The sequence below is a fragment of the Mustela nivalis genome (genome assembly GCF_964662115.1).
Source record: "Mustela nivalis genome assembly, chromosome: 1".
Taxonomy (NCBI): Eukaryota; Metazoa; Chordata; class Mammalia; order Carnivora; family Mustelidae; genus Mustela; species Mustela nivalis.
The window spans coordinates 31,168,680-31,193,547 of record NC_139020.1 but is presented as its reverse complement, the minus strand read 5'-3'; the positions used below and the strand labels follow the sequence as shown (position 1 = coordinate 31,193,547).

General features: G+C 36.5%; 1 protein-coding gene across 2 annotated transcripts in view; it reads left to right on the top strand.

Annotated features, from left to right (window-relative positions):
• Positions 1 to 24,868, top strand: part of ROBO1 (roundabout guidance receptor 1) — a 1,158,618-nt gene that overhangs the window by 1,073,413 nt on the left and 60,337 nt on the right. For both annotated transcript variants that reach the window (XM_082690172.1, XM_082690173.1), the window contains 8 exons: positions 3,138 to 3,262; positions 6,154 to 6,325; positions 14,534 to 14,739; positions 16,268 to 16,349; positions 16,519 to 16,687; positions 16,791 to 16,957; positions 23,709 to 23,830; positions 24,520 to 24,751. In XM_082690172.1, coding sequence (XP_082546298.1) covers positions 3,138 to 3,262; positions 6,154 to 6,325; positions 14,534 to 14,739; positions 16,268 to 16,349; positions 16,519 to 16,687; positions 16,791 to 16,957; positions 23,709 to 23,830; positions 24,520 to 24,751 — 1,275 coding nt within the window. The remainder of the gene's footprint in view (positions 1 to 3,137; positions 3,263 to 6,153; positions 6,326 to 14,533; positions 14,740 to 16,267; positions 16,350 to 16,518; positions 16,688 to 16,790; positions 16,958 to 23,708; positions 23,831 to 24,519; positions 24,752 to 24,868) is intronic.

Genomic DNA, 24,868 nt, shown 5'->3' with positions numbered 1-24,868 from the left:
ATATTTAAACATAAAAAAGCATGAAGACAAAAGTATAGGATGAAAATGGAGGTGATTATTTACCTAATTTATTATATATCATATGATCTATATTTTATTGATAGAATGAATACCAAAAATGCTTAACCAGATTAGAAAGACTGTCTATAAAGTGAAAAAATCTATTTACAGCATAGATGAGAAATGGACAAAATTTTGCCTGTCAATTGTTCTTAAAAATAAAAAAGATAAGCATAGGAATACAATATTCCCAACAAATAGGATATCAGTGACAAGGTAATGTGAAAATAAATGTTTAATTTCATGAACATAAAAAGGCTAGTTAATAGCAGATTTTTTTTTCTCAGTTTGGCAAAGATGTTAATGTTCAGTTTGTAAGGTTAGGGAGGAAAGTGCCCTAGAGAGGAGGCGTCAGGTGAAATCATCTTAAAAATAATTGGGAAGAATGTTAATGTCACTACTGTTTTTAATACTGAAAATTGGAAACAAACCCAAATTTAAAAACAAGAGCTTGGTTGAGTAATTTAAGTAATTTGCATATGAACTATTAAATGGCTATTGAAATGATAGTGTAGAAGCATATTTTAAAACACTATGGTCCAATTTGCATGGTTGAATTATAGGTAGCGCTTCTTATTTTCTTTGCTTGTCTAATTTTCTAAATTTTTAACACTGACCCTCTATGACGTTAGTAACATGGCTATGTATTTTCAATTTTAGCAAGTTTAAATGTAGTCTTTGAAAAAATGTTCCAACATTTTATCCTAAATATCAAATAGATGGATGTGATGAATGGCCTTCCCAATCTAAAAAGTTAGATGATGGTGATAGCTAGATTGATAGACAGAGGCCTATTGGATCCATTTACATTCTCATAGAGATATATTTATATTAAATATTTAACAAACATATAGTAAAGGATTTTTTAAAGTTATATTTCTAAGACATATCTTGTGGCTGATGTCACTGTTGATGTTGGCTGGAGACGATGCCTGCAAAACATAGTAAATTCATTTCCAGGCAGATATCCTGTGTGGAAGGATTGCTGCAGGATAAATGAAGTTAGCATAAGGGTTTGTATCCCTTGTTCCCAAATAAGTCTTTGAGGTTGGAGGAGAGCTGGCGTTTTATAAAAGAAACATGGGTTCTGGCACACGTTATTAGACATGCTTCTGAGATTTAGGAAAGAGACCACCCGAAGTTTATACTTCTCTGAGTGGTTTGAACATTTATATTTTCCTACTCAGATTCCCTGCATATTGGAAAGTCCTATTCCCCCAGTCATTTAATTAATCATTTGTTTTTTCCTTTATTGAAACAAACCAAACTCTCTTCTGGATTTAGTTTATCATCCAGTCAATCCTTTCAATTTCTTGATCTGATTTCTACCTCAATTATTCCAGCCCCTAACTGTGGAATCAAATGCTCCTGTATGGATGGAAATGGAAGAAAATCCCCAGGCAATGAGGCACATGTCTGTTATTATACCTGGATAATGATAGTGTTTGCTAAACTCACGAGTAAACCACTCAATTACAATCAGAGTTTAAAAAAATTATAAGCTAGAACTTCAGTGTTACCAAATTGAACCTAAACTCTATCTCCTAACTTCGTATTTTCTTCCCCATAAGTTACAGGACATTTGAAGGCATTTGACCTGATTTTTCAGGTCTCCTATAATTTCCTAGGCAAATGGTATAATTTCTACTAAACTTCAATTAAAAAGAAAAAGGGAGTATGGAAGAAATCACACTAATCTAGAAGTTAGGAGATCTAATTGCTTTCTTCAGTTTTGCCACTATGCAATCTGCAACAAATTCTGTTACATCTCTCTTTTTTTTAAGAGGTTTATGTTTTAAATGAGAGATTTACAAAATTTATATATAATATTATAAATATTTGTATATATGTCTTAGATGTAGTTGCCTAGACAGTATTGATCAAGAGAAAAACACCTTTTCAAACCCTCACCTTCATTAACAAAGAAATCAAATTCTTGTGAGCAGAGTGGTAGCATTTGTAGACGTAATCTGAATATAATCTTTGGTTCCTATTCCCTTGAAGGCATTATCCCAAGTGACTGCTATAAGTAACTAAAAGTACTTTTAAAGAAAAGGTTTAAAATAATGCAACAGTCTTAAAAAGTGGATGGGAAGTACCCTCTCCTGTATAAATGCTTGGCTGGAAATGTTCACTTCCATTTGAACTGAGACAAGAGAGAAGAATAATTAAGTGTTTCAAACAGCTGATAAGAAATGCATTTGAAACGTGTAAACAGTAGGTAAAAAGACTTACAATCAGTGCACATTTTTCTAACCGTAAAGCATGGCCCCCAAACAAGCTTTTCTTCCCCTGCCCTTCCCCGAGTGACTCCATCAGCACACCTAATGTTTTCAGCTGCCTTTGCGCTCAGTGTAACTGACACAATTTTCTGACACTCTATTTACTGCTGGATGAAGTGGCCATTTAAGTCTGTATAAATCAAACAGTTTGGACAAAGCTGGCAGTATTTATAATGTCAGGATGAGCAGATGTTTCAAATTTGCCCTCATTTCCATATATATTCTGTTCGAACATGCCCTTGCCTGTGTAAATGAAGGAGGCATTTGACTCTACTATTGCTTTACATTCATTTCTATTCAAGTAATTGGACTGAAGATTCTAAATGGTTATAATTTTCATGGTAGCATTTCAGGAGCTTTGGAGTTAAATTAAAGTAATTTTAGGGCCTGCTTACATCAGGAGGTCCTTGGCTGTATGATTAAAGTCCATTCACCTTTAAGCAGCTCTAAATGAGAAAAGGTATTTATTCATACACATTTCAGGTGTACTTTGAAAGTAAAGGGTCAAATTGCAGCTCCAGAATTCTTTTTAATGTGGAGGCTAATCTTCAAAAGTTCAGCTGATTAAAAAAAAAACCTCTTCCCTGAAAAAAAAAATTCTATTCCCTTCTATAAATATGCACTTAACAATTTAGCTTCAATTAAATTAAGGATGAGAACGGGTACATTACATCTTAGAGTGCATAATGAGTTGTACAAAATAAATGGCAGCACATTTGGGGTATCAGCAAGTTGTCTCAATTAGGTTAATAACTACATGGTTTTGATTCCGATAATTTGTTTCATCTCCTTTAGAACCTCCACACTTTGTTGTGAAACCCCGTGACCAGGTTGTTGCCTTGGGACGAACAGTAACGTTCCAGTGTGAAGCAACCGGAAATCCTCAACCAGCTATTTTTTGGAGAAGAGAGGGGAGTCAGGTAAGACCTTATTCTAGCATTTCAATCAGCAAAGGCAGGTGCCCGATACATAAGAAAACCCAAAACATTATCTAGTGGTATAGCTGTTACTTTAAGAGAATTGAAAAATCTCTGAATGCCCTAGAAAATTTCAACTATGAGAGAGAAGACTAAGTTTCCTTCATTGTTATAAATCGGAAAGCAATTTTCCCTTCCTAGTTTTAGGAAGGGTGTTAGATTGCATAGTAATTATCATATTAAATTTACCTTTATTTCCAATTCAGCCACGTTTTTTAAAAACTACATTTTTTCTCGACATAATTAATTTTTATTTCTATTACTCAGATATCTGTAATTACGTTTTTTTAAAAGATGTGTTTAGTTTATTTTAGAGCAAGTGCTCACACACACGCAGGGTGGAGGGGCGAAGGTCGAGGAGGAGAGGGTCTTAAGCCAACCTTGTGCTGAGCGCAGAGCTGTTTTGGGGCTCGACCTCAGAACCCCGAGATCATGACCTGAACTGAAAGCAAGAGTCCTACGCTTAACAGTACCACCCAGGCACCTCTGTAATTATATGTTAAAAGAGATTTACACACATTTAAAACAGAGATAACAGTTACTCAGTGCAATTTCTCTGAAAATACCAGGAATCTCAAGTGTCTTCACTTCTTTATGTATGTAAGTATGTATGAGTCTGTATGCCGATCAATAAATAGATATCAATTATATATATCAATTTATATATATCAATCAAAGATGCACCAAACTATGTGGTAGTCTTTTTAATATAGCTGTCATGTTAAATATAGTTCAGTATATTCTAATTCTTTGAAAACTATCATATATGATTGTTATATGAGATATCAAATAACTCTAAACATTTTATAAGCCAGATTTTTCTATATACACTGAACTATATTATAAAGCTCTATATTCTTAAGTTCTTAAGTTCTTTAAGTTCTTTAAGTTCACTATTGGGTTTCAACTTAATAAAAAGGAAATTTTGAAATAATTTTACTTTAAAGATAACAGGAAACTTTAAAATAGCTTTTATATCTAAGTCTTTTTCCTCATCTCTTATTGATTTGCTTGCTTCAACAAATGAAGCTTTCCCCTTTACTTGTTTTTTGATACCTGTAAAAAAGATTCTCATTCATTTTGAATATAGTTGTTCCTAACCTTTTTTAATTTTTTGCTTGAATCAACCTTGGGTAAATTGTTTCGTGGTCTTGCTTTTAATGAGCTCTTATAGGTAACCTAGAAGTAGCTTACTGTCTGCACTTACTAACGTTTTGTAGGCAATGCATCCGGTTCACCTTTGTTTTCACACTGGTAGGCAAATTTATGGCATGTGGACCCTCGTTTGAGTTACAGTATCTTTGTCGTCTCTAACACATTCTATTTGGCCTCAAAGACTACATTTGCTGGTCACAAATAATAGACAAGGAAAAATGAAATATTTTATTACAACAGAAAGAATTGGAAGTGTATTATTTAAGAATATCTACATAGTGGTAATAGTAAATCCACTAGAAGTTCTTAGAAGAGTGACTCATTGAGGGACGCTTTGGTAGCTAAGTGGGTTAAGCATCTGCCTTCAGCTCAGGTCATGATCCCAGGGTCCTGGGATGGAGTCCCGCAGGGCTCCTTGTTTAGCAGGGAGCCTGCTTCTCCCTCTACCTGCTGCTCCACCTGCTTGTGTTTTGTCAGTCTCTGAAAAATATATAAATAATATCTCTTAACAAATGATTCATTTAGTTATTAAATAGTTAAGTTACTTAGTTTAAACTATGTCAAACTTTGAAATAATTTTGACTTGGTTTAGCTTGGTTTAATGATACAACATACTTTTTCCTACAATTTTGTCACTGGGCGTGTATTCATAGAGCTGTAGATAAAGTCTTTATAAAAGTAGATGTGTTAAAAAGCTGTTGTCAGTTAATTGTCTGCCTTTGGCTCAGCTCATGATCCCAGGGTCCTGGGATGGAGTCCCATGTCAGGCTTTCTCTCCACAGGGAGGCTGCTTCTCCCTCTGCCCCTCTCCCCACTTGTTCCTTCAATCTCTCTTTCTCTCAGATGAATAAATAAAAATTTTAAAAAGATAAAAAGCAATTAAACTTTTAAAAAGGGAACAACTTCATTTGGTTAGAAGAAATCTCGACTTTATTTCATGAAAAGCAATGACATGAAGTGTTATTTCCCATGTAATATACACTCTCTTTAACATGGGAACAAATTTTGATGCATAGTGAGAAATTTGTACCACAAAACATCACATCTTATGTTAACTTTGTATATAAGCTAACTTATATAGAAAGATAAATAAGGGAGCCTGGGTGGCTCTGTGGGTTAAGCCTCTGCCTTCAGCTCAGGTTCCTACTTGGCAGGAACCCTGATGCAGAACTCGATCCCAGGACCCTGAGATCATGACCTGAGCTGAAGGTTAACAAAGCAGGAACCCTGCTTCTCCCTCTCCCACTCCTCCTGCTTGTGTTCCCTCTCTCACTGTGTCTCTCTCTGCCAAAAAAATAAATAAAATCTTTAAAAAATAAAAATAAAAAGTTAAAAAAATAAAACTCCATTATGAATTCTTAAATATATCTAGTATTGTTTGATAATTATAAAAGTACATATCAATGTTTAGAATTTATTTAAATTTTAAAATGAAATTTTAAAAGCCTCCTAAAAGGCTAGGTCATTAAACTTCGTGTTTAGGTGTATGTGTGTATCTCTGTGGGGTGGTATGCGATGGAAGAATATTTAGCTTTTTTGGGTATATATGCATGTGCGGTATGTATATGTGTGTGTGTACATTTATATAGCTCTTTATAAGTATGTATGTATCATGCCAAAATATCAGAACCTAGAGATTAACCTGTTGTTATTCTTTCCTCCCAAATACTGGGTTCTAGAATCTGCTTTTCTCATATCAGCCACCACAGTCAAGCAGCCGCTTTTCAGTCTCCCAGACTGGTGATCTCACCATCACCAACGTCCAGCGGTCTGATGTTGGTTATTATATCTGCCAGACTTTAAATGTTGCCGGGAGTATCATCACAAAAGCGTATTTGGAAGTTACTGATGGTAAAGTAGAGCATTTTATTTCAAAATGTTCAAGTTTGGCTTATGATCTAAAGAGAGTGTCAGTAAATGTGTTTATTTTCTACTGTGTATCCTTTCTGAGAGCAGTTTTGGTGTAAAAGCTAAAAAAGGATGCCGATACAATGACTAAGTCTAGAATTATTCTCATTTTAACTTAGCTGTCCTATAAATTTCTAGCATCAAGTCAGATCCGTGAAAGCACAGCAATTAAGCAAGAAGTTTACACTGAATATCTGTTCAGGGGAATGAGTCCATGTTTTAGAAAATAAAGTTATCTTAGAGTCTCCTAGTGCAAAAGATCCTTTTTTTCCCACCAAATTAAGGAGGTAAAATGAATTGTGATAAGTCCTGCTCACAACTCATCATAATGAACTAGTTTTCCATGAATAATGTGATTCTGTCCTGTTAATCAACTGCCTTATACCTGATCAATTAATGCCAAATGCATTATGAAGTCAGTGATGTCTCACACTGTGAGTCAGACACTAGTAACAATTTGAGAAGAAAAGAAAAAAAGTATATATATAAATATATAAGAATATATATACACATTTGTATATATATATATATATACATAAAATAAATATATGTACATATAATATTCATTCTTTTTGTTGCTATATAGTATTCCATTGTATAAATAGCTCACAGTTTATTCATGTACTCTTCCACTGATAGATTGCTTTCAGTTTGGGCTTCATTCATATGTATATATATATTTTTTGTTTTGTTTTGTTTTTTTGACAGACAGAGATCACAAGTAGGCAGAGAGGCAGACAGAGAGAGAGAGGAGGAAGCAGGCTCCCTGCTGAGCAAACAGCCTGATGTGGGGCTCGATCCCAAGACCCTGAGATCATGACCTGAGCTGAAGGCAGGGGCTTAACCCACCGAGCCACCCAGGCACCCTTTTTTATAATTTATTTTTATTTTTTAAATTTTTATGGGCTTTTTTAAACGAAGTAAATAAATATTCTTATACAAATCTAGAGATGGGCATATGCGCTCAGTTATCTTGGTTTGCCTTTTGGCAGATGAATGTACCCATTTTTTTTTTCATTTTCTCATATATTCCGGACACAAGTATTTATCAGATACGTATTATAAATATTTAGTTTCAGTCATTCTCCTAATGATGATTTTAAGGCTTACGTCACTAATTTGATTAGGACCAATGTATTATTTTTCTTTTGTAGTTGTTGCTTTTAATTTTCTGTCCTACCTTAAGGCCATGTAGATGTTTTCCTGCGTCTTTTTTTTTTTTTTTTTGAGACTTAAAAAAAATTTATCTGACAGAGATCACAAGTAGGCAGAGAGGCAGACAGAGAGAGAGAGGAGGAAGCAGGCTCCCCACTGAGCAGAGTGCCAGATGTGGGTCTTGATCCCAGGGTGCTAGGATCATGACCTGAGCCGAAGGCAGAGGCTTTAACCCACTGAGCCACCCAGGCACCCCTTCCTATGTCTTTTTTTTTAGAAATTTCATTGTCTGTACTTATAAGATATGAGTTTTTAATCCATTTTAAATTATCTTTTGTGCATGGTATAAAACAAGGACAACAATTCCTTTTCCTCTCCACATGGATACTAATGGTTCCAGCATCATTTGTGGAAAAGACAGTATTTTCCTTACTGAATTACAGTGGTCTCTTAATCATAACTCAGATAAACGTAAATGTGTGATTCTGATTCTATCCTCTCTAATATATTCCATTTATATATTCATGCCAATATGTAGGGTCTTAATTATTGTCACTTCATAGTAAGTCTGACAAAAAGGTAATGTAAGCCTCCCACTTTGTTTTTCTTGTTTGGAGTTGACCACTAGAATAAGTTTAAAATTTTAAAATTGACCTTGTCAATTTCTAATAATTTTAAAATTTTCTAATAATTTTAAAATTTTAAAATTGACCTTGTCAATTTCCACACACCCCCCCAAAGAACAACAAAAAAATATGAGGTTTCAATTTTGATTTCACTTAAATTATTGAACAGTTTAGGAATAATTAACATCTTAACAATCTTAGTCTTCCAATTTAGGGAAATGGTATATATCTCATATATATTTCTTGATTTATTTAGATCTTTAATTCTCTCAACAAAGTTTTATAGTTTTCAGGGTAGAAAGCTTCCATGTATTTTGAAAGACTTATACCTATGATATTTTATGATTTTTGATGTGACTGCATATCACATATATAAATGTACATATATTTCAAAAAAAGAATATGTATATTTCTTTATTGTACTGTTTGAGGCCAGATATACAATTGATTCTTTGTATATTAACCCCATAAATAGCAACTTGCTAAATACAACTTACTAAATCATATGTAAGAGTTTGTAGGTAGATTATTTTGACATTGTTATACACAAAATGTGTCAACCGCAAATTAAACCAGTTTTACTTCTTCTTTCCAATATTTATACATTTTATTTCTCTTACTTGTCCTGCACTGTCTGTGATCTCTAATATAATGAATAGAATTGGTGATAGTGGAAATATTTTTCTTGATCCTAACCTCAGGATAAAGTAAGTGTAATGTTAGCAAAGATTTTAAAGATAGAATTTTGAAATTAAAAAAAAAAATCTGGAGGAAATTTTTAATATATTAATCTGATTATTTTATTTTTTAGTGTTCTCAGGATAAAGTTTGTATTCCTTAATGTGCTTTACAATTTATGATTTGACCCCTGCATTCTCAGCTTTGAATTCTATATTTGCTTATATGCCCTCATTTTCTTGTGTTGGCTATGCTCTTCTATTATCTGAAGACTTCTGCACATGCTGTTTCTACTGACTTGAAATTTCACTTACTTCAAAAAGTATTCCTTCCCTCCTCAAATATGAGCATTCTCTACCCTGCCATCAATACAAAGATTGCATCCTATACTTTTCTGTGTTCTCTATTTTCTTGTATTCTTCATTAGACATTAAGTTCCATGATTGTAGGGCCCATGTCTCTCCAATAAATACATACCCGGTAATAGACTGTCAAAGTCTGACATGTGGTACATACTCAATAGATAATTTTTGAAAGAATGGATGAAACATGGATGGAATGAACACCTAACTCTTGGTTAAGTCAGAATTCAAACTTATGACTGTCTCCTTTTAAAGCCCCTACTCTTAACCTCTGTCTGTGATACATATTATATATTATTGGCCCCAATTAGTTAGAATGACCTAAAATGTTTTTATAATTTCTTACATATATTAATGCTATTAAATAATGGCTAGTGGGTTTGCTAATGATCAATATAACCAACATGTAGAAGTGGAACACAGAATGACACAATTTATAATTGCAACTTCATAAGACAACTTCATATACACAAACAATTTCTATATACAGGTGGACATGAAAAAATGGCCAAAGAAAACTATGGTAAAATATTTTCAGGTAGGGGCGCCTGGGTGGCTTAGTGGGTTAAAGCCTCTGCCTTCGACTCAGGTCATGATCTCAGGGTCCAGGATTGAGCCCCGCATCGGGCTCTCTGCTCCGCAGGGAGCCTGCTTCCTCCTTTCTCTCTGCCTGCCTCTCTGTTACTTGTGATCGCTGTCTGTCAAATAAATAAATAAAAATTTTTAAAAAATATTTTCAGGTATTTCTTATTATTCTAAGTAATTATTGAAAGCAAAGCTTCGTACATACCATCTGATACTGCATTGTCATAAGTTGTTATCTTTGTGAGACTAGATCAAGGATAGCAATTTTTGCTGAACTAATATAAAACAGAAACCTAACATTTAAATTCCTATTTCATTTTACAGTCTCAGAGGAGATCTGAGATGGTTTTGTGTTTGCTGGGGTGGTACTGTATTTTGAGTTTCGTTTTCTTTCTTTTGGAATTCATTGCCATTGTACACACAACAAGTATGTATTCATTCTTCAAACTATTATTCCTGAGTGCTGACAGCATGAGTTTTTGCATGTTATCAAGTCAAGAGGACAGCTAGTAGGCAGACTAGTTTCTGGATGCTATTTGACTTTAGCTTCTTGACCTTTCTTTATTGTTTGCAAACGGAAAAAAGATAGACAGAATAAAACATGAGGCACAGAATATGGTGGAGTAGGAAATGTCTTTGAAACGTTGTCATTTGTAGCTGTGATCTATCCCAAGTAGCATGTGACCCAGGAACATAGAAATTCCCATCACCTATTTAATTGAAACTGTTTCTTTTCTTTATTACTAGAATGTGAGAAAATTAATTAATGATTACCAAGTGCTACGTAAAATTTAAAATCACTTGCATTCATCTTTCAATAGTTGTTGATATACAATGAAATGAGTGTTAACTTTTATTCAGAAAAGAGAGACCTGACAATTACCAACTAGTCGACTTGGACAGGTGACTTGTACTTCCCTAACTAACTCATAAGTTTGTGAGATACATTGGCAAATTGTATATTTCTATCAATATATAAATTGATAGAAATTGTGATACGTAGTTCTGATATCTGTTGGTCTATAAATATGAACTTTTCATACTTAAACCCATCAATGTGTATATGTTAATTTTTCCCTTTTTTAATATATATATATTAAAATTTTATGTTTTTATTATTAACATATAATGTATTATTTGTTTCAGGGCTATTATCTGTGATTCATCAGTCTTACACAAAACCCAGTGCTCAGCGCAACACATACCCTTCCCAGTGCCCATCAGGCAGACACCTTGTACCCCAATCCTACTCCCTTCTAGCAACCCTTAGTTTGTTTCCTGAAATTGAGTCTCTTATATTTTTTTCACTTAAAATTATTTTATGAATGTATTTCTATGTATTAACATAGTCTTCATGACCATTGCTTTTGACGTACTAAAATATGACTTCTAATGATATGCTCTTTTTTTTTTTTTAAGGATCTTTATATATTTCATGAATGTGAGGAAAAGATAGTAAACTTTGCTTAACTTTGCTTAACGGGTTACACCATCTGTGGCCCTGTCTATACCAGGACCGTGACCACAGCTAGCACAAGCATACTGATACCTGTCCATACTAAGTTACAGTTACCAGTGCCTCCTTTGTGTCAGGCACTAATGCGGAGAACTGTTCCCATATCAACAATTTTAAATTTGACAAGGTCTCATGTTACAGATAAGGAAACGGAGGCAGAGACTGGTGAAGGACTATGCCCAAATTATACAGATCATAAGCAGCAGAACTGAGATTTACAACAAAACTTAGTACTGTCCAGGATGGTAGCCAGCTGCCTCATGAGACGATTTGAAATAAAATTTCAATTACTTAAAGCTTATTAAAATTACACATGCTGTTCCTCAGTCACACTAACCAGATTCAGATGTCCGGCATCCACTGGACGCTCATGGTGTCTGTGTTGGAGAGCACAGTCAGGGAGCATCTTCTTTCTTTCTTTTCTTTTTTTTTTTTAAGGTTTTTATTTATTTATTTGAGACAAACAGAGAACGGAGAGTGGGGTGAGGGGCTGAAAGAGAAGCAGACTCCCCACTGAGCCACCCAGGCTCCCTGGAACATTTTCATTTCAGGGCCACATCTTTCTCCAAGACGCACTTACTCACTGTTTTAAAACTCATTCTAATAATGATAATTCATTTTAATAATGCCAGTGTAAAATTAGTAGATCCAAAACTTGACGTTCTTCTCATAAATCCTAAATTTATATTTGATTCAGTAAAGTACTATACTCTTTAGTTTATGAAAATGTAAATATTTTATCAGTATTTTATTCTACCTTATGATGACAACAAAATGTTTCGTTTTTTTTCTACCTAAAAACACAAGATTGCTTTAATAAAATCCTTCAGCTCTGGTTTACCTATCAGTTTTTTACAGAACAGGGTAAGTGGCAATATCAAAATTCATACATATGTATACCTTTTTGCAATTAGCAGAGCACGTTCATATCTATTATTCCATTTAAATGTTCATAGCAATCCCTTGAGCTAGCTAGAACATTATTATCTTCCCATTATAGATAAAATAAAACTGAGGCTTAGAGAATTTAAGGAAGTGGCCCAAAGACACATGACAGATGGAGCTGATAATCAACCCTACTCTTCTTCTTCTTCTTCTCTTGCCTTATTTTTGTAAACGACCCAGTGTAAAACAGGAAGAAATAAATGACAGAGGAACGGTATCATTAAACCGGGTTGGGATAGGATGGGGAGATGTGAATAATGCTAACTCTGATTCAAACCTCAAAGCACCGTAAAGATACAGAAAACCGAATAAATCCTCAGATACTGGATTGTTTCTAAATGTAACAAGAATACCAAATGTAAGCCACTCTGTTACTGGATTTAATTATAATCCTTTATAAAGAAACTCTGTTACTAATTTAATTAATGTCTAGAAATAAATATTCACTCATTCTTAGGATCTAGGGAACACAGGTGGTAGAATCTTCTAAAACCCTAAAGCAATAAAAACACTTTGATTCTTTTTTTCTACACTTAACAGGTGGGGCCTCTAATTTGATTTTAACCAATCTCAACAGAAAATGTAGAAAAGATTGAATAATTCTAAACAAGGGAATCATTGACTTACATTTGTCATTCGTGGAGTATCTGAAACTCTCCTGCCAGGTTACGAACTCCAGCCTAGCATGCCTCCCCGGTATTTGCAAATTTCATACCAGTAATTAAGCACGGCCGAGAATCAGAAGGTGGAGTGAAAATACAGTTGCTAATTTCACTCTCTTGCCTTCTTGTTTTTGCTTAAGCTGAATGCACGAAACTAATAATTATTGCATGGTAGAAGAGGAACAAATTGAAGTGTAACTCCAGCTTGTGAAAATCTTTGGTGCATAAAGCTTTGAACATGCCATATCTCACTTGGCAAATTGTTGCATCCAAAATTTAGTTACTCTGGCAACCAGTTTCTTTTAATCAGGCAACTTCTTAAACTAGACCTTTGTATATGTGTGACTTAAAATTTTGTAACTGATATTCAGAATTATAAAGCTTGATAGTGAAAAAAATTCTTAAATTTAATTTTTAACTTTTACTCATTTGAAAAAGTATCTTATCTATAGGGTTTCACCTAAGTTAACTGTATCAGGGAGTGAAAACTGAGAACATCTCTGTAATGCAAGTTGTTCTAGTTATACTCTAGTTGTTTTAGATTTTTGCCTAAATAATGGCTTCCTTGTCTGAGATAAAGCTTTTAGGTTTTAGGCTTTTTATGTAATAATAAGAACATTTTTAATTTATATATTATAAAAATCCCTTCCATTATTTCCTTCCATAGTACATTAAAACTTTTAAAGTAATAGAATTCATGAAAGTGTTTCCGATCCTTATAATTCTAGCATGGAAGTATATTTCCCAGGTTAGGACATGAGCTTGAGTTATATTTTTGGATTAGCCTACTCACAATGTATTTGCATAGTTTTCTAGTTTTTCCTAAATTCACTGGGATTGGGAAGTTTTTACCCACATAATTCTGTTAATAGAATTCCAGGATTAAAAGAGCTGAATAATATCAACTTGTAAATTCTAAAAGTCCAAAGCCCATTTTGGAATTCAAAATGTCGGACATGTTGGTATGATATCATATTTTTTTCTGTTGGACAAAAAACAGTTCTCAGATGTCGAGTTGGCTTTAGTTCATTCATGAAAATGTGTCTCATAAGTTTCCTTGGGGTAGGTGATTTCTTGTTGTTGTGTTTGATTTTTACATATCTTAAAGTTTAAAAAGTACACATCCACTTCTTACCACTAGACATTTACTTCACCATCCACAATTTTTTTTTAGGTGTATTTATTTGACAGAGCAAGCACAAGCAGGGGTAGCAGCAGGCAGAGGGAGAGGGAGAAGGCTCCTCACTGATCATGGAGCCTGATGCAGGGCTCGATCCTAGGACCCTGGGATCATGACCTGAGCTGAAGGCAGACGCTTAACTGACTGAGCCACCCAGTCACCCACCATCCACAATTCTTACTTCCATCTTGGACTCTTGTGTTAAATAGGTCACCTCATAGTGCAGTGAGCTCTCTTGGTCATCTAAAAGGAGTACATGAGATCTCAATTTAAATTCCCGAATCAGAGCATCGTAGAAATGCATTCTGAATAATGCACATCTCCTACTTGAAGTACTTGTTTAATTAGTGCGTTTCAAAGCCTAGAGCAACTGCTGTTGCTTGGATGATTAGAAAATTGCTTCCAGTTGTAGAAATCTATTTCCTGTTGTTTCTTTGGGCAGTGATCGCGGACCGGCCTCCCCCCGTCATCCGACAAGGTCCTGTGAATCAGACTGTAGCGGTGGATGGTACTTTAGTGCTGAGCTGTGTGGCCACAGGCAGTCCAGTGCCCACGATTCTGTGGAGAAAGGATGGAGTCCTCGTCTCAACCCAAGATTCTCGAATCAAACAGCTGGAGACGGGAGTGCTGCAGATCCGATCTGCGAAGGTAACTTGAAGCGACACCCTGGCTTTCCTGTTCTGTTCTGCTCCTTTTTCTGTTTGTTTCCAGCCGCCAGGGCTGCAGTCTCAAGTCTTAGAGTCAATGAAATGCTAACTAACGGTACTGATCTATTTTTAATTGACGCTTTATGCTTTCAGATGCCCCGCCGTGTATATTTAAGATGATTTGACTCATAACTTAGCTCATGGCAAGTAATTGAAGGTTTCAGGTGGAGCAGAAAAAAAGATTTTGGGGACCTGTTGAGGACAGTAGGGGGGGAAATACCTTCCAGGTAGTGGTATGAGGTATTCATTCCATAAAAGCATTTTTCAAAGAGATTTTTCCAGTACCATGTTATCTACAATGCCAGGTCTTCTGTTGCGAATATTTGGTCCAACATTCTGCAATGACAGGATACTGTCCATGCAAACAGAAGCCAGGCAGCAATGTACACACTGAGCAGATATTGCAAATCAGAACGTTAAACGATGAAAAGCCCGTGAGTTTGTGAGAACAATTGAGGGATTTACCTTCCCAGGCACCACATCCCATACCTGTTCTTTCAAGACTGTGTTGTTTTGTTTTGCTTTTTCCTTTTCTTTGAGGTCAAGATCAGACAGGCTCACGATGCATAAGAAAGAATAGCTTTGACAGCAATAAACATAAATTTCGATCGCTTTATTGCCTATTGTGGGTGGCTTCTTGGGAGTTTGGGATTCAGCATGACAGTTCATTGCACATACCGTGGAAGTTAATGTGTTGTACTTCTTTGTGACGACGATTGCAATTTTGTGATTACAGTTGCCACAGTGAGATGGCAACATTCTTGCTTTATCAAACGTGACTTGAAGATCCAGGCATTACCTTAGGGAGAGGTGTGTGGGTTCATTAGGCTGGGGATGATTTTAAAGCTGAACATGTGACCTCTGTTTGTTTTCTGGCATTGGTCTTTAGAAGGGAGAGAGCCTTCATTCCAGCTGACGTTTGGCTTATTGAACAAGTTAAAAAAATAAATAAATAAAGTGGGGGAGGGGGAGAGTGAATGCTTTGAGAAGAGATCATTTTGTGTTTTATCCTTTTTTGTGTGTTTATCCTTTTTTCTGTAATATCTGTTTCAGATATCCATATGCATGTAACTCTGATAAAATAGGAAATAGCAAGAACAGTCATTGAATTTGACCAGCCTTACTGTGTCGGTAAATTGGAAGATCCAATTTACTAATAAAGATTAACCCTTTGAATCTGAATACCTCATTGTTTATTGTCCCTGACACAAGAATAGCGCTATGGTAAAGCACTAAATATTATATTTTATTGTACAATTAAAATAACCATATAAAATCTTCTTTTCCATATTCTTGTAATATTTTCCTTCCCATTCAATAAAAATACATTCAATTAAGAGGACGTTTCTGGATATTGAATTTTAATGCTGTTATCCATATTCATGGGACATATACAAAACTATAATTGCTTTTCCAGCACATTGAGCTCTTGATTGTTCCAAATATTTATTTTCTGTCTATCTTCTCAGCTGGGTGACACAGGTCGGTACACCTGCATTGCATCAACCCCCAGTGGTGAAGCAACGTGGAGTGCTTACATTGAAGTCCAAGGTAAATCAGCTAGCGTTTTTAACTTAAAGCTTGGCTTGCGGTCGTTTACTTGCTGGTAAATGGATGAAGTCGATGTCCCGATGCCTGAATAAGTATAGAATGGTATAATCTGTTTTTCTGTGCTTATCTGTATATGTGTAAAGTCTTTCTTCTGTATCTCCTTTATTAGAATTTGGAGTTCCAGTTCAGCCTCCAAGACCCACCGACCCAAATTTAATCCCTAGTGCCCCCTCAAAACCCGAAGTTACAGATGTCAGCAGAAATACAGTAACATTGTCATGGCAACCAAATTTAAATTCAGGAGCAACTCCAACCTCTTATATTATAGAAGCCTTCAGGTAAAGATGATGTTTCCTAGTTCCTAGTTGGTCTTCCTTTTTTTTTTTTTTTTTTTGGCTTACCATTCAACATGCATGTTCTAACTTGTGTATCTGTCCTTAGCCATGCATCTGGTAGCAGCTGGCAGACCGTAGCAGAGAATGTGAAAACAGAAACATTTGCCATTAAAGGACTCAAACCTAATGCAATTTACCTTTTCCTTGTGAGGGCAGCAAATGCATATGGAATTAGTGATCCAAGCCAGATATCAGATCCAGTGAAAACACAAGGTAAATACTGATTTACTTACCCTTGTGACACCTACTTATTCCTAGATGTTACACTTTCATAAGTCAATAATGTGTCCGGCTCCCTGCTGTGATTGTATATGTAATACAGATCTGTTCTTCCAGTTGCTCCATTAATTTTTAATGCACAAACACAATGTCTGCGAACTTTATTGTTTTCTGGAGTAGGTATTCCAAGAGAAGATTAATACCAAAGAGCAGTGTCTCTCATTTTATAAAATCACAATCCAATCAGACAAAAATGTTACGTATTTTTATATTGTATTCAATTTCTCCCCCCTACAAAGCATGGGAAAAAATACTTTAGGTTGACATATCGTTCGGTCTGTCTTTCATCGTCAGTTATATGATCCGTGATATATTAAACTTTTATATGAAAGTCATGTATATTCTGATCAAAGCCAGGTCAAAGAAACAGATAAAAAGGAAAAAATGAATACAATGTGGAAGCTAATGAATATGTGAAGCAAATTAGAAACGTGCTCACTTGGGCCACATTGGGGATCTATTGCTTTTTATTGTGAATAAAAAGTATATTTAGCCTTCCACAAATGACCCCCCTATCCGTCACCGTGCCGCACATCTTATTTTAAAGTTTTAGTAGGAGTGAAATTTACATATTGAATAAAAAGATGATTTGAATCAATCTTTACCCTTTTTTTTTTAACACACTGTTATTGTCACTAAAGTATGCTTCTTGTATTAATAGAAAAATAAAAATTCTAGGTGGTAGCGATAGAAGCTTATTATTTTCACAGCATTTGGAGGAATCATATTATCTCCATCTTGAGTTTACCTTTCCAAAGGGGGGCGGGGAATATAACTTAGAGTGCTAGAAACAATTTGTGCACACAAGGATTGAAAGACTTTAGCTGATTTTTACTGGTCTTAGAGAGGGTCTGCCAGCCATTTTGCTTGTTTTGTCTTCTCTGATGAGTGTATAAAGAATCTTTTTGGAAGGACCTTTTGCTTCCGAATTCACACAGAAGGCAAACTTAGTTGTCGAACATGTCCTTGTTCGTCTCCTGCCGTGTGAATTCAACACACCCAAGTGCCTTTATTTGCAATTATGAGTCACCTCAGGAACGCTAATATTCTTGAAGCCTGCCTTAACACACTTTGAGGTTTTCAATATTAGATACGCATTTGCAAAGAATGCAGACACAGTGACAGCTGTAAAGTGAGTTGAAACTTTTCTCCCGACTGCAGTGGTCTCTACCTAGGAAACTCCTCAGTTTTGATTGACTGCTAGTCTGTTAACTAGTCCTGTGAGTGATTTTGGAGTCTACACACCCGTTTGTAAATGAGGAGGTAGTTCACACTTAATCTGAAAATTAATTTAAGTCTTTTTACATTTTAATGGACTTACCTTTACACATGAATAGCTAGTGGAACCGCCTTAGGGAAATAAACCCATCGTGTTTGGAAGACTGGAAATATTAATTAAGCCTGCCATTTTGAAATCAAAAGATCTCTCTTTTTTTTTAAGATTTTATTTATTTATTTATTTGACAGAGATCACAAGTAGGCAAAGAGGCAGGCAGAGAGAGAGGAGGGAGCCGGCTCCCTGCGGAGCAGAGAGCCCGATGTGGGGCTCAATCCCAGGACCCTAGGATCATGACCTGAGCCTAACCCACTGAGCCACACAAGCACCACGAAACCAAAGGATTTCTAATCTCATTTCCGGGACCTATGAGCTATGTCGTCCTGAGCACGTTAGTTTGTCCTGAGCTTCAGTTTTGTCATTTATAAAATGGGACTAAAAATAGACTCTCCACTGGTTTGGATAAGGATCAATTAATTTATGAGTATATACCACTCAGATTTCTCTTCTGTTTTTTGCCATAAGAATTTGTTATTGGACTCGTGTTTCTTTCACTGTCTGGACCAAAACTTGAGGGAGCAGATAAACTTTGCAGATACCACGAAACTGAGAAAGGGGACCTGCGGGATGAGAGCATCAGATTGAACTCTCTTTCAATAGACGGAAAGGATGGGTCACTATGAACAAGTGACGAACAAGTGATTCAGTTAATGGAGGAAATTCAAAAGTGCATCACTTAAACTTAAGGTTTAAAACTGTTATGGGTGGGCGCCTGGGTGGCTCAGTTAGTTAAGCAACTGCCTTCAGCTCAGGTCCCAGAATCGAGTCCCGCATCGGGCTCCCAGCTCCATGGGGAGTCTGCTTCTCCCTCTGAACTCCTCCCTTCTCATATTCTCAGTATTTGAAGTCACAGATCTCAGTATTTGAAGTCAATTAAAACACCAATTTGAGCCAACGGAGTGATGTCCTTGCCAAAAGAACAAATGTAGTCTTAGGTAGCATTAGCATAATTATGTTTGGATCAAGTAATCCCTTCTCTTTACTCTAAACTGGTCAGGTTACAAATGGACTAATGTGTTCGTTTCTGAACACTACATTTTCAGGTAGACTTTAAAGAGTCTACCTTTAAAGACTTTGAAGACTTTAAAGACTACACTGAAGGCTGAAAATCACATCACTGGAAAAGAAAGTCAGGGATCTTGGCACGTTTTCCTCCCAAAATAATAAAGTTAGAGTTGACATGACACTTTTTTTTCTTTAACATTTTAAGAGACCATAATGCGGAAAAGGTATGCATATTTTAACTCTAGGCAGCAAAATAGGACCAAGGAGTAGAAGTAGCATTGAGGAAGAGTTCACGGTCTAGCTCTTGGACTGTTTTTAAGATACCGTGAAGCTTAGCTGAAGATTAGGCTAATACTGGTTGTAGCAGGAACTTGGGGAAAAACCTGGAAAAAAGTACAGAACATTTGTGTAGTTAGGATAAGAAGAGCCAGGGGCAGAGGGCATTTGGCAGAGACTTGTTAGAAATTGATTTGTAAGAGAGCAGCCATAATTTCTCTAACCATTTGTATAACATGACTGCAAAGAAGCCTTCCCCAAGCAGAGATTATGTGAAAGAGTTAGGTAGGGTTAGAGGGACAGGGCACCGTTTCCAGTTCAGAACTCAGGCAGACCTATGTCACTGCTGGAGTTAGAACCTTGTTGAAGGTAATCGAGATCCGTTTTCCCCAAAACAAGACTCCATATTACAAATGCACGGAAGATGGCATGCGTCGCCGGCAAGTAGGGTGTGTGTTGGCCGTTGCTGCGATGGTAGGGTTGTTGCCACCATAACTACTGTGCTTCCTCCATGTGTCCTACTTGCACAGCACTCTGAGCCCTATCTTTTTTTTTTTTTAAGATTTTATTTATTTATTTGACACACAGAAATCACAAGTGGGCAGAGAGGCAGGCAGAGAGAGAGAAGGGGGGAAGCAGGCTCCCTGCTGAGCAGAGAGCCGGACGCGGGGCTCGATCCCAGAACCCTGAGATCATGACCCGAGCCAAAGGCGAGGCTTTAACCCACTGAGCCACCCAGGTGCCCCTGAGCCCTGTCTTTGAAGAATATATACACAGACACAGAATGCACCGCATAGGTATGGTATAGATAGTAAGAACTCAGTTATTGTAAATAATGAAGTAGGGCCTGGATAACCTCTCTTCGGAGAGTATATGTAGGGAATTCCAACACTGGGGAAGCAGCCGGGTAGAATTACAATCTAAAATTTCCTCCAGGTTAATTCTGAATGTTCCGAAGGAACTTTTACCTTATAATACATTTTTTTTTCAAGAGGAGGAAAAGGACAAGAACAATAAAAGGACCAATTCATAAACTTTTCAACATTGTTAGATATTACTTTTCATTTTTCTCTCTGATGGGCCATTTTCTGAATATTCTAGGCTGCTGTTGCCAAAATAGTTCCACCAGGGAAGGGAGTTTCATAGTTTTCATGACGGGACTGACGGACAAGTTTATCTCAAAACTGAAGAAATTAGAGATTGTGATGAAAATCATAGTAGTTACCTTTTAAAATGGTTATTTACATATTTGAGGATACTTCTTGAAAGGCAGAAGATTCCCTGAGGGTAGAAGCTTACATATGAGAGGACACGTTTAGAAGCGGACACAGTTATTCCCTCTCACTCAACCATTATTCATTAAGCACATTCTAAACGTATGGCACAGGGCTCGGTGTTCTGGGTTCCCAGAGATGAACCCAGTCCCTGCCTGCGCGACAAGGACTTCCAATGACTTACAGAGTCCATGCTCACAGCAGCCCTCACAAGTATCTGCTGTCGCTATTGCCTTTTGCCAGATGACAAAACAGAAGAATAGCAAGGTTAAGAAATCTTCCCCATGTTTCACGGCTGGTAAGGTGCTGAGCTGGGGTGCAAACCCAAGTCTGTTTTTTTTTTTTTTTTTAAAGATTTTATTTATTTATTTGACAGAGAGAAATCACAAGTAGATGGAGAGGCAGGCAGAGAGAGAGAGGGAAGCAGGCTCTCCGCTGAGCAGAGAGCCCGATGCGGGACTCGATCCCAGGACTCTGAGATCATGACCTGAGCCAAAGGCAGCGGCTTAACCCACTGAGCCACCCAGGCGCCCCCCAAGTCTGTTTTATTGCAAGGATGTCACACTTGCCGCAGGCAGAGATGGTAGCTGGAGTCACGGAGCAACAGAAACCAGCAGGGAAGGAAGGACATCGGAGAGGGGAGGGTGACCGGGAGGTGCTTTCCCTCTCCAGCCTGTGACGATAGGTTCCCTGACGGCCAGGGCTAGCCAAGGATATTTGGAAGGGCTGCTAAAGTATGAGAAGCCAAAATTATCTGTTGTGTTTGTCATTTTGCTTATTTATAAGTTTAAAAATGGGTGTAGTATAGGTATGGTCAAGGGTGTTCTATCTGAGAGTGTTAAACAGCACTCTTGATCTGTCTGCTGTCTGCCTGACTTCCACGGAGTCCCTCAAACCTGAACAACCTCTTTTTTTGTTTTGTTTTGTTTTGTTTTTCCAAGTTTTAATTTAAACTCTTGTTAGTTGACATATAGCGTAAGAGTGGAAAATCTCACTTTTAATAAACTTCTTGTTTAGAATCCTTAAAGATACATAGTCGTTCAGAAAACCGAACTTCTCGTTGGTGCTGTTTATGGGATGGCAAATACTGTAGAATGTATGTGCCAGCATATAATACTCCAAGAAAGAGAATTCTGGCCACAAAAGTCCTCATTTTCCTCTGTCTGTCAAATAAATGAATAAAAAACAAGTCTTAAAAAAATTAAAGGTCTTCATTTTCTTCCCTGCTTCACCCTGTGTTGTCCTTTATTATTTATTTTTCTTTTAATATTTTATTTATTTATTTGAGAGAGAGAGAGAGAGAAGCAGAGGGAGAGGGCCACGCAGCCTCTGCAATGAGCAGGGAGCCCAACTCAGGACTCCGCTCCACGACCCTGAGATCATGATCTGAAACTGAAGTCAGGAGTCGGATACTTAACTACCTGAGCCACCCAGGCAACCCCCTTTTTATTATTGAAAGCAAAGCAAAATATCTGTGTTTAGAAAACCCCCTTAGCAAAGGGCAATTTTTATTGAGTACAGACTTTAGAATTTTAACAAAACCCCTCCTGACTGGGGGGAAAAAAGTAAATGAACATTAACTTAATGAACACTAGTAATAGTTTAATTCTTACTTACAACTAGTAATAGTTTACAACACTAGTAATAGTTTAATTCTTTCTTACAACATAAATGAACACTAGGAATTAATTCTTACAACTAGTCATAGTTTACAACTATTAATAGTTTACAAGACTAGTAATAGTTTAATTCTTACAACATAAATGTACACTAGTAATAGTTTACAATGCTAGTAATAGTTTAATTCTTACTTTATTATTGGTCTCCTTTCTTAAATTTTGGTGTTCTCAAGATTAAGAATTTTTTATTTAACCTCCTTTATAGTGATACAAAAACTGCACTAAAAAGGAAGCCATTAAATAAATGGTTAGGTGCTCTTTTCTCATCAGATTTATTTTGTTATTCTTGTCTGTTCATTTCATATTATTCCATTCCATTCCATTCCCTTCTACTGGTGGCTTCTGTATCCCTCATCGTAGCTACCACTAACTTACTGTATACCTCATTTAGGAAGATATCCAAGTTCATCTTATAAGATATAAGGTGTCTAGGGGCGCCTGGATGGCTCAGTGGGTTAAAGCCTTTGCCTTCAGCTCAGGTCATGATCCCGGGGTCCTGGGATCGAGTCATGCGTCAGGCTCTCTGCTCAGTGGGGAACCTGCTTCCCCGCCCCCGCCTGCCTCTCTGTCTGTCAAATAAATAAATAAAATCTTCAAAAAAATAATAATAAAGAAGAAGAAGATATAAGGTGTCTAATTTCTTTTCGTGCTTGCTTTTCATTTATTGTATTTTTTCATTCCTTCCATTACTCACCCACTCTACTGCAATTTCCGACTCTTCTTTCTTACGTAGTCGGGAGCCCTACTGAATTTTGTAACCAACTCAGAAGGGATTGCGCTCGGCTTCACATCCTTGGTGAGAAAGCAATCATTACACCCTGGGAGGCACCCTCAGATGCTGCTTTTGGCCAGCATTACCTTTGCTTCCTCCTCTTTCTTGCTTTCTACATGCCCTCTGCTTGTTCTCTCTCTCCCTCTGTATGTTCCCATCTTCCCTATGCTACTATGAAGGTTACCTTGTTCCCATTTTATTCTGTAGCACGGGTTAGCTTGCCCGTTGGAATGACTCTTCTTCTCTGGGAGTGGCCATGGCTGGAAGGATTGCTTCACCCTGCCTTCATTCCTGTCAGTTACGCCGCGTAGGGTGGTAACACGGTCTTCTTGGGTTCTTGCAGATGTTCCCCCCACGAGTCAGGGAGTAGATCACAAGCAGGTCCAGAGAGAACTGGGAAATGTGGTACTGCACCTGCACAACCCTACCATCCTCTCTTCCTCTTCAATCGAAGTGCACTGGACAGTGAGTCATTCTTGTTGCAATATTTGATTCCAGGTTCAATAAGCAGATGGCTTCTGGGAGACCATGATATGAAAAAAATATTTATGCAGCAGATAGTTTATTATGTATGTGTGTTGCCTACTTGTCCGCCAATGACAACTTTATATTGTAATTGTTTATTATGGTGCCTGTGCATGGACTTTCAACAGAAAAAAGTTCACGTTGTGCGTATTTTCTATTATACTACAATAGTAAACTGCGCCATTACCAAAGGAAAGAAACACACAGTATTAATTATAAATCTGTAACTTGTGATAGGATCATTATCACATGCATTTTTTGAGACTTTAGAAGTTTTCTGAGTAACATTAAACTGGCATTTAAAATCAGAAAGTTTTCTGATCCTTTTGATCTTGACATATCTGTAGATGTCTGTCACAGAGCTGCCTAAAATTTCTACATAAACCATAGAAATTAGTGTCTAATAGTATCTGTTAAGCTGAAAAGGTGACTACATTACAAAAGATAGTACTTAGTTTTTTTCATATTCTATTTTATATAAACTAGAAAACTATAGAGTGAAGCCAGATAGAATTTTTTGCATTTTGACATGTTTAATTTTTGTAATTTTAAAATAAATCAATATTTATTTGATTTAAATAAATATTGATTTATTTAAATAAAACATGCATGTTTTGTCATTTTAATAGGTGGACCAACAGTCTCAGTATATTCAAGGATATAAAATTCTTTATCGGCCATCTGGAACCAACCACGGTGAATCGGAGTGGTTAGTTTTTGAAGTGAGGACCCCAACCAAAAATAGCGTGGTTATCCCTGATCTCAGAAAGGGAGTCAACTATGAAATTAAGGCTCGTCCATTTTTTAATGAGTTTCAAGGAGCAGATAGTGAAATTAAATTTGCCAAAACTTTAGAAGAAGGCAAGTATAATGAACTGTGTGATTACTGTGCATTATAGTACATGTGTTAGGTTTTTTTTTAACTTAATTGAGGAAATTTTAACATTAATTGTGACATTAATTATTGTCTTGATGTTG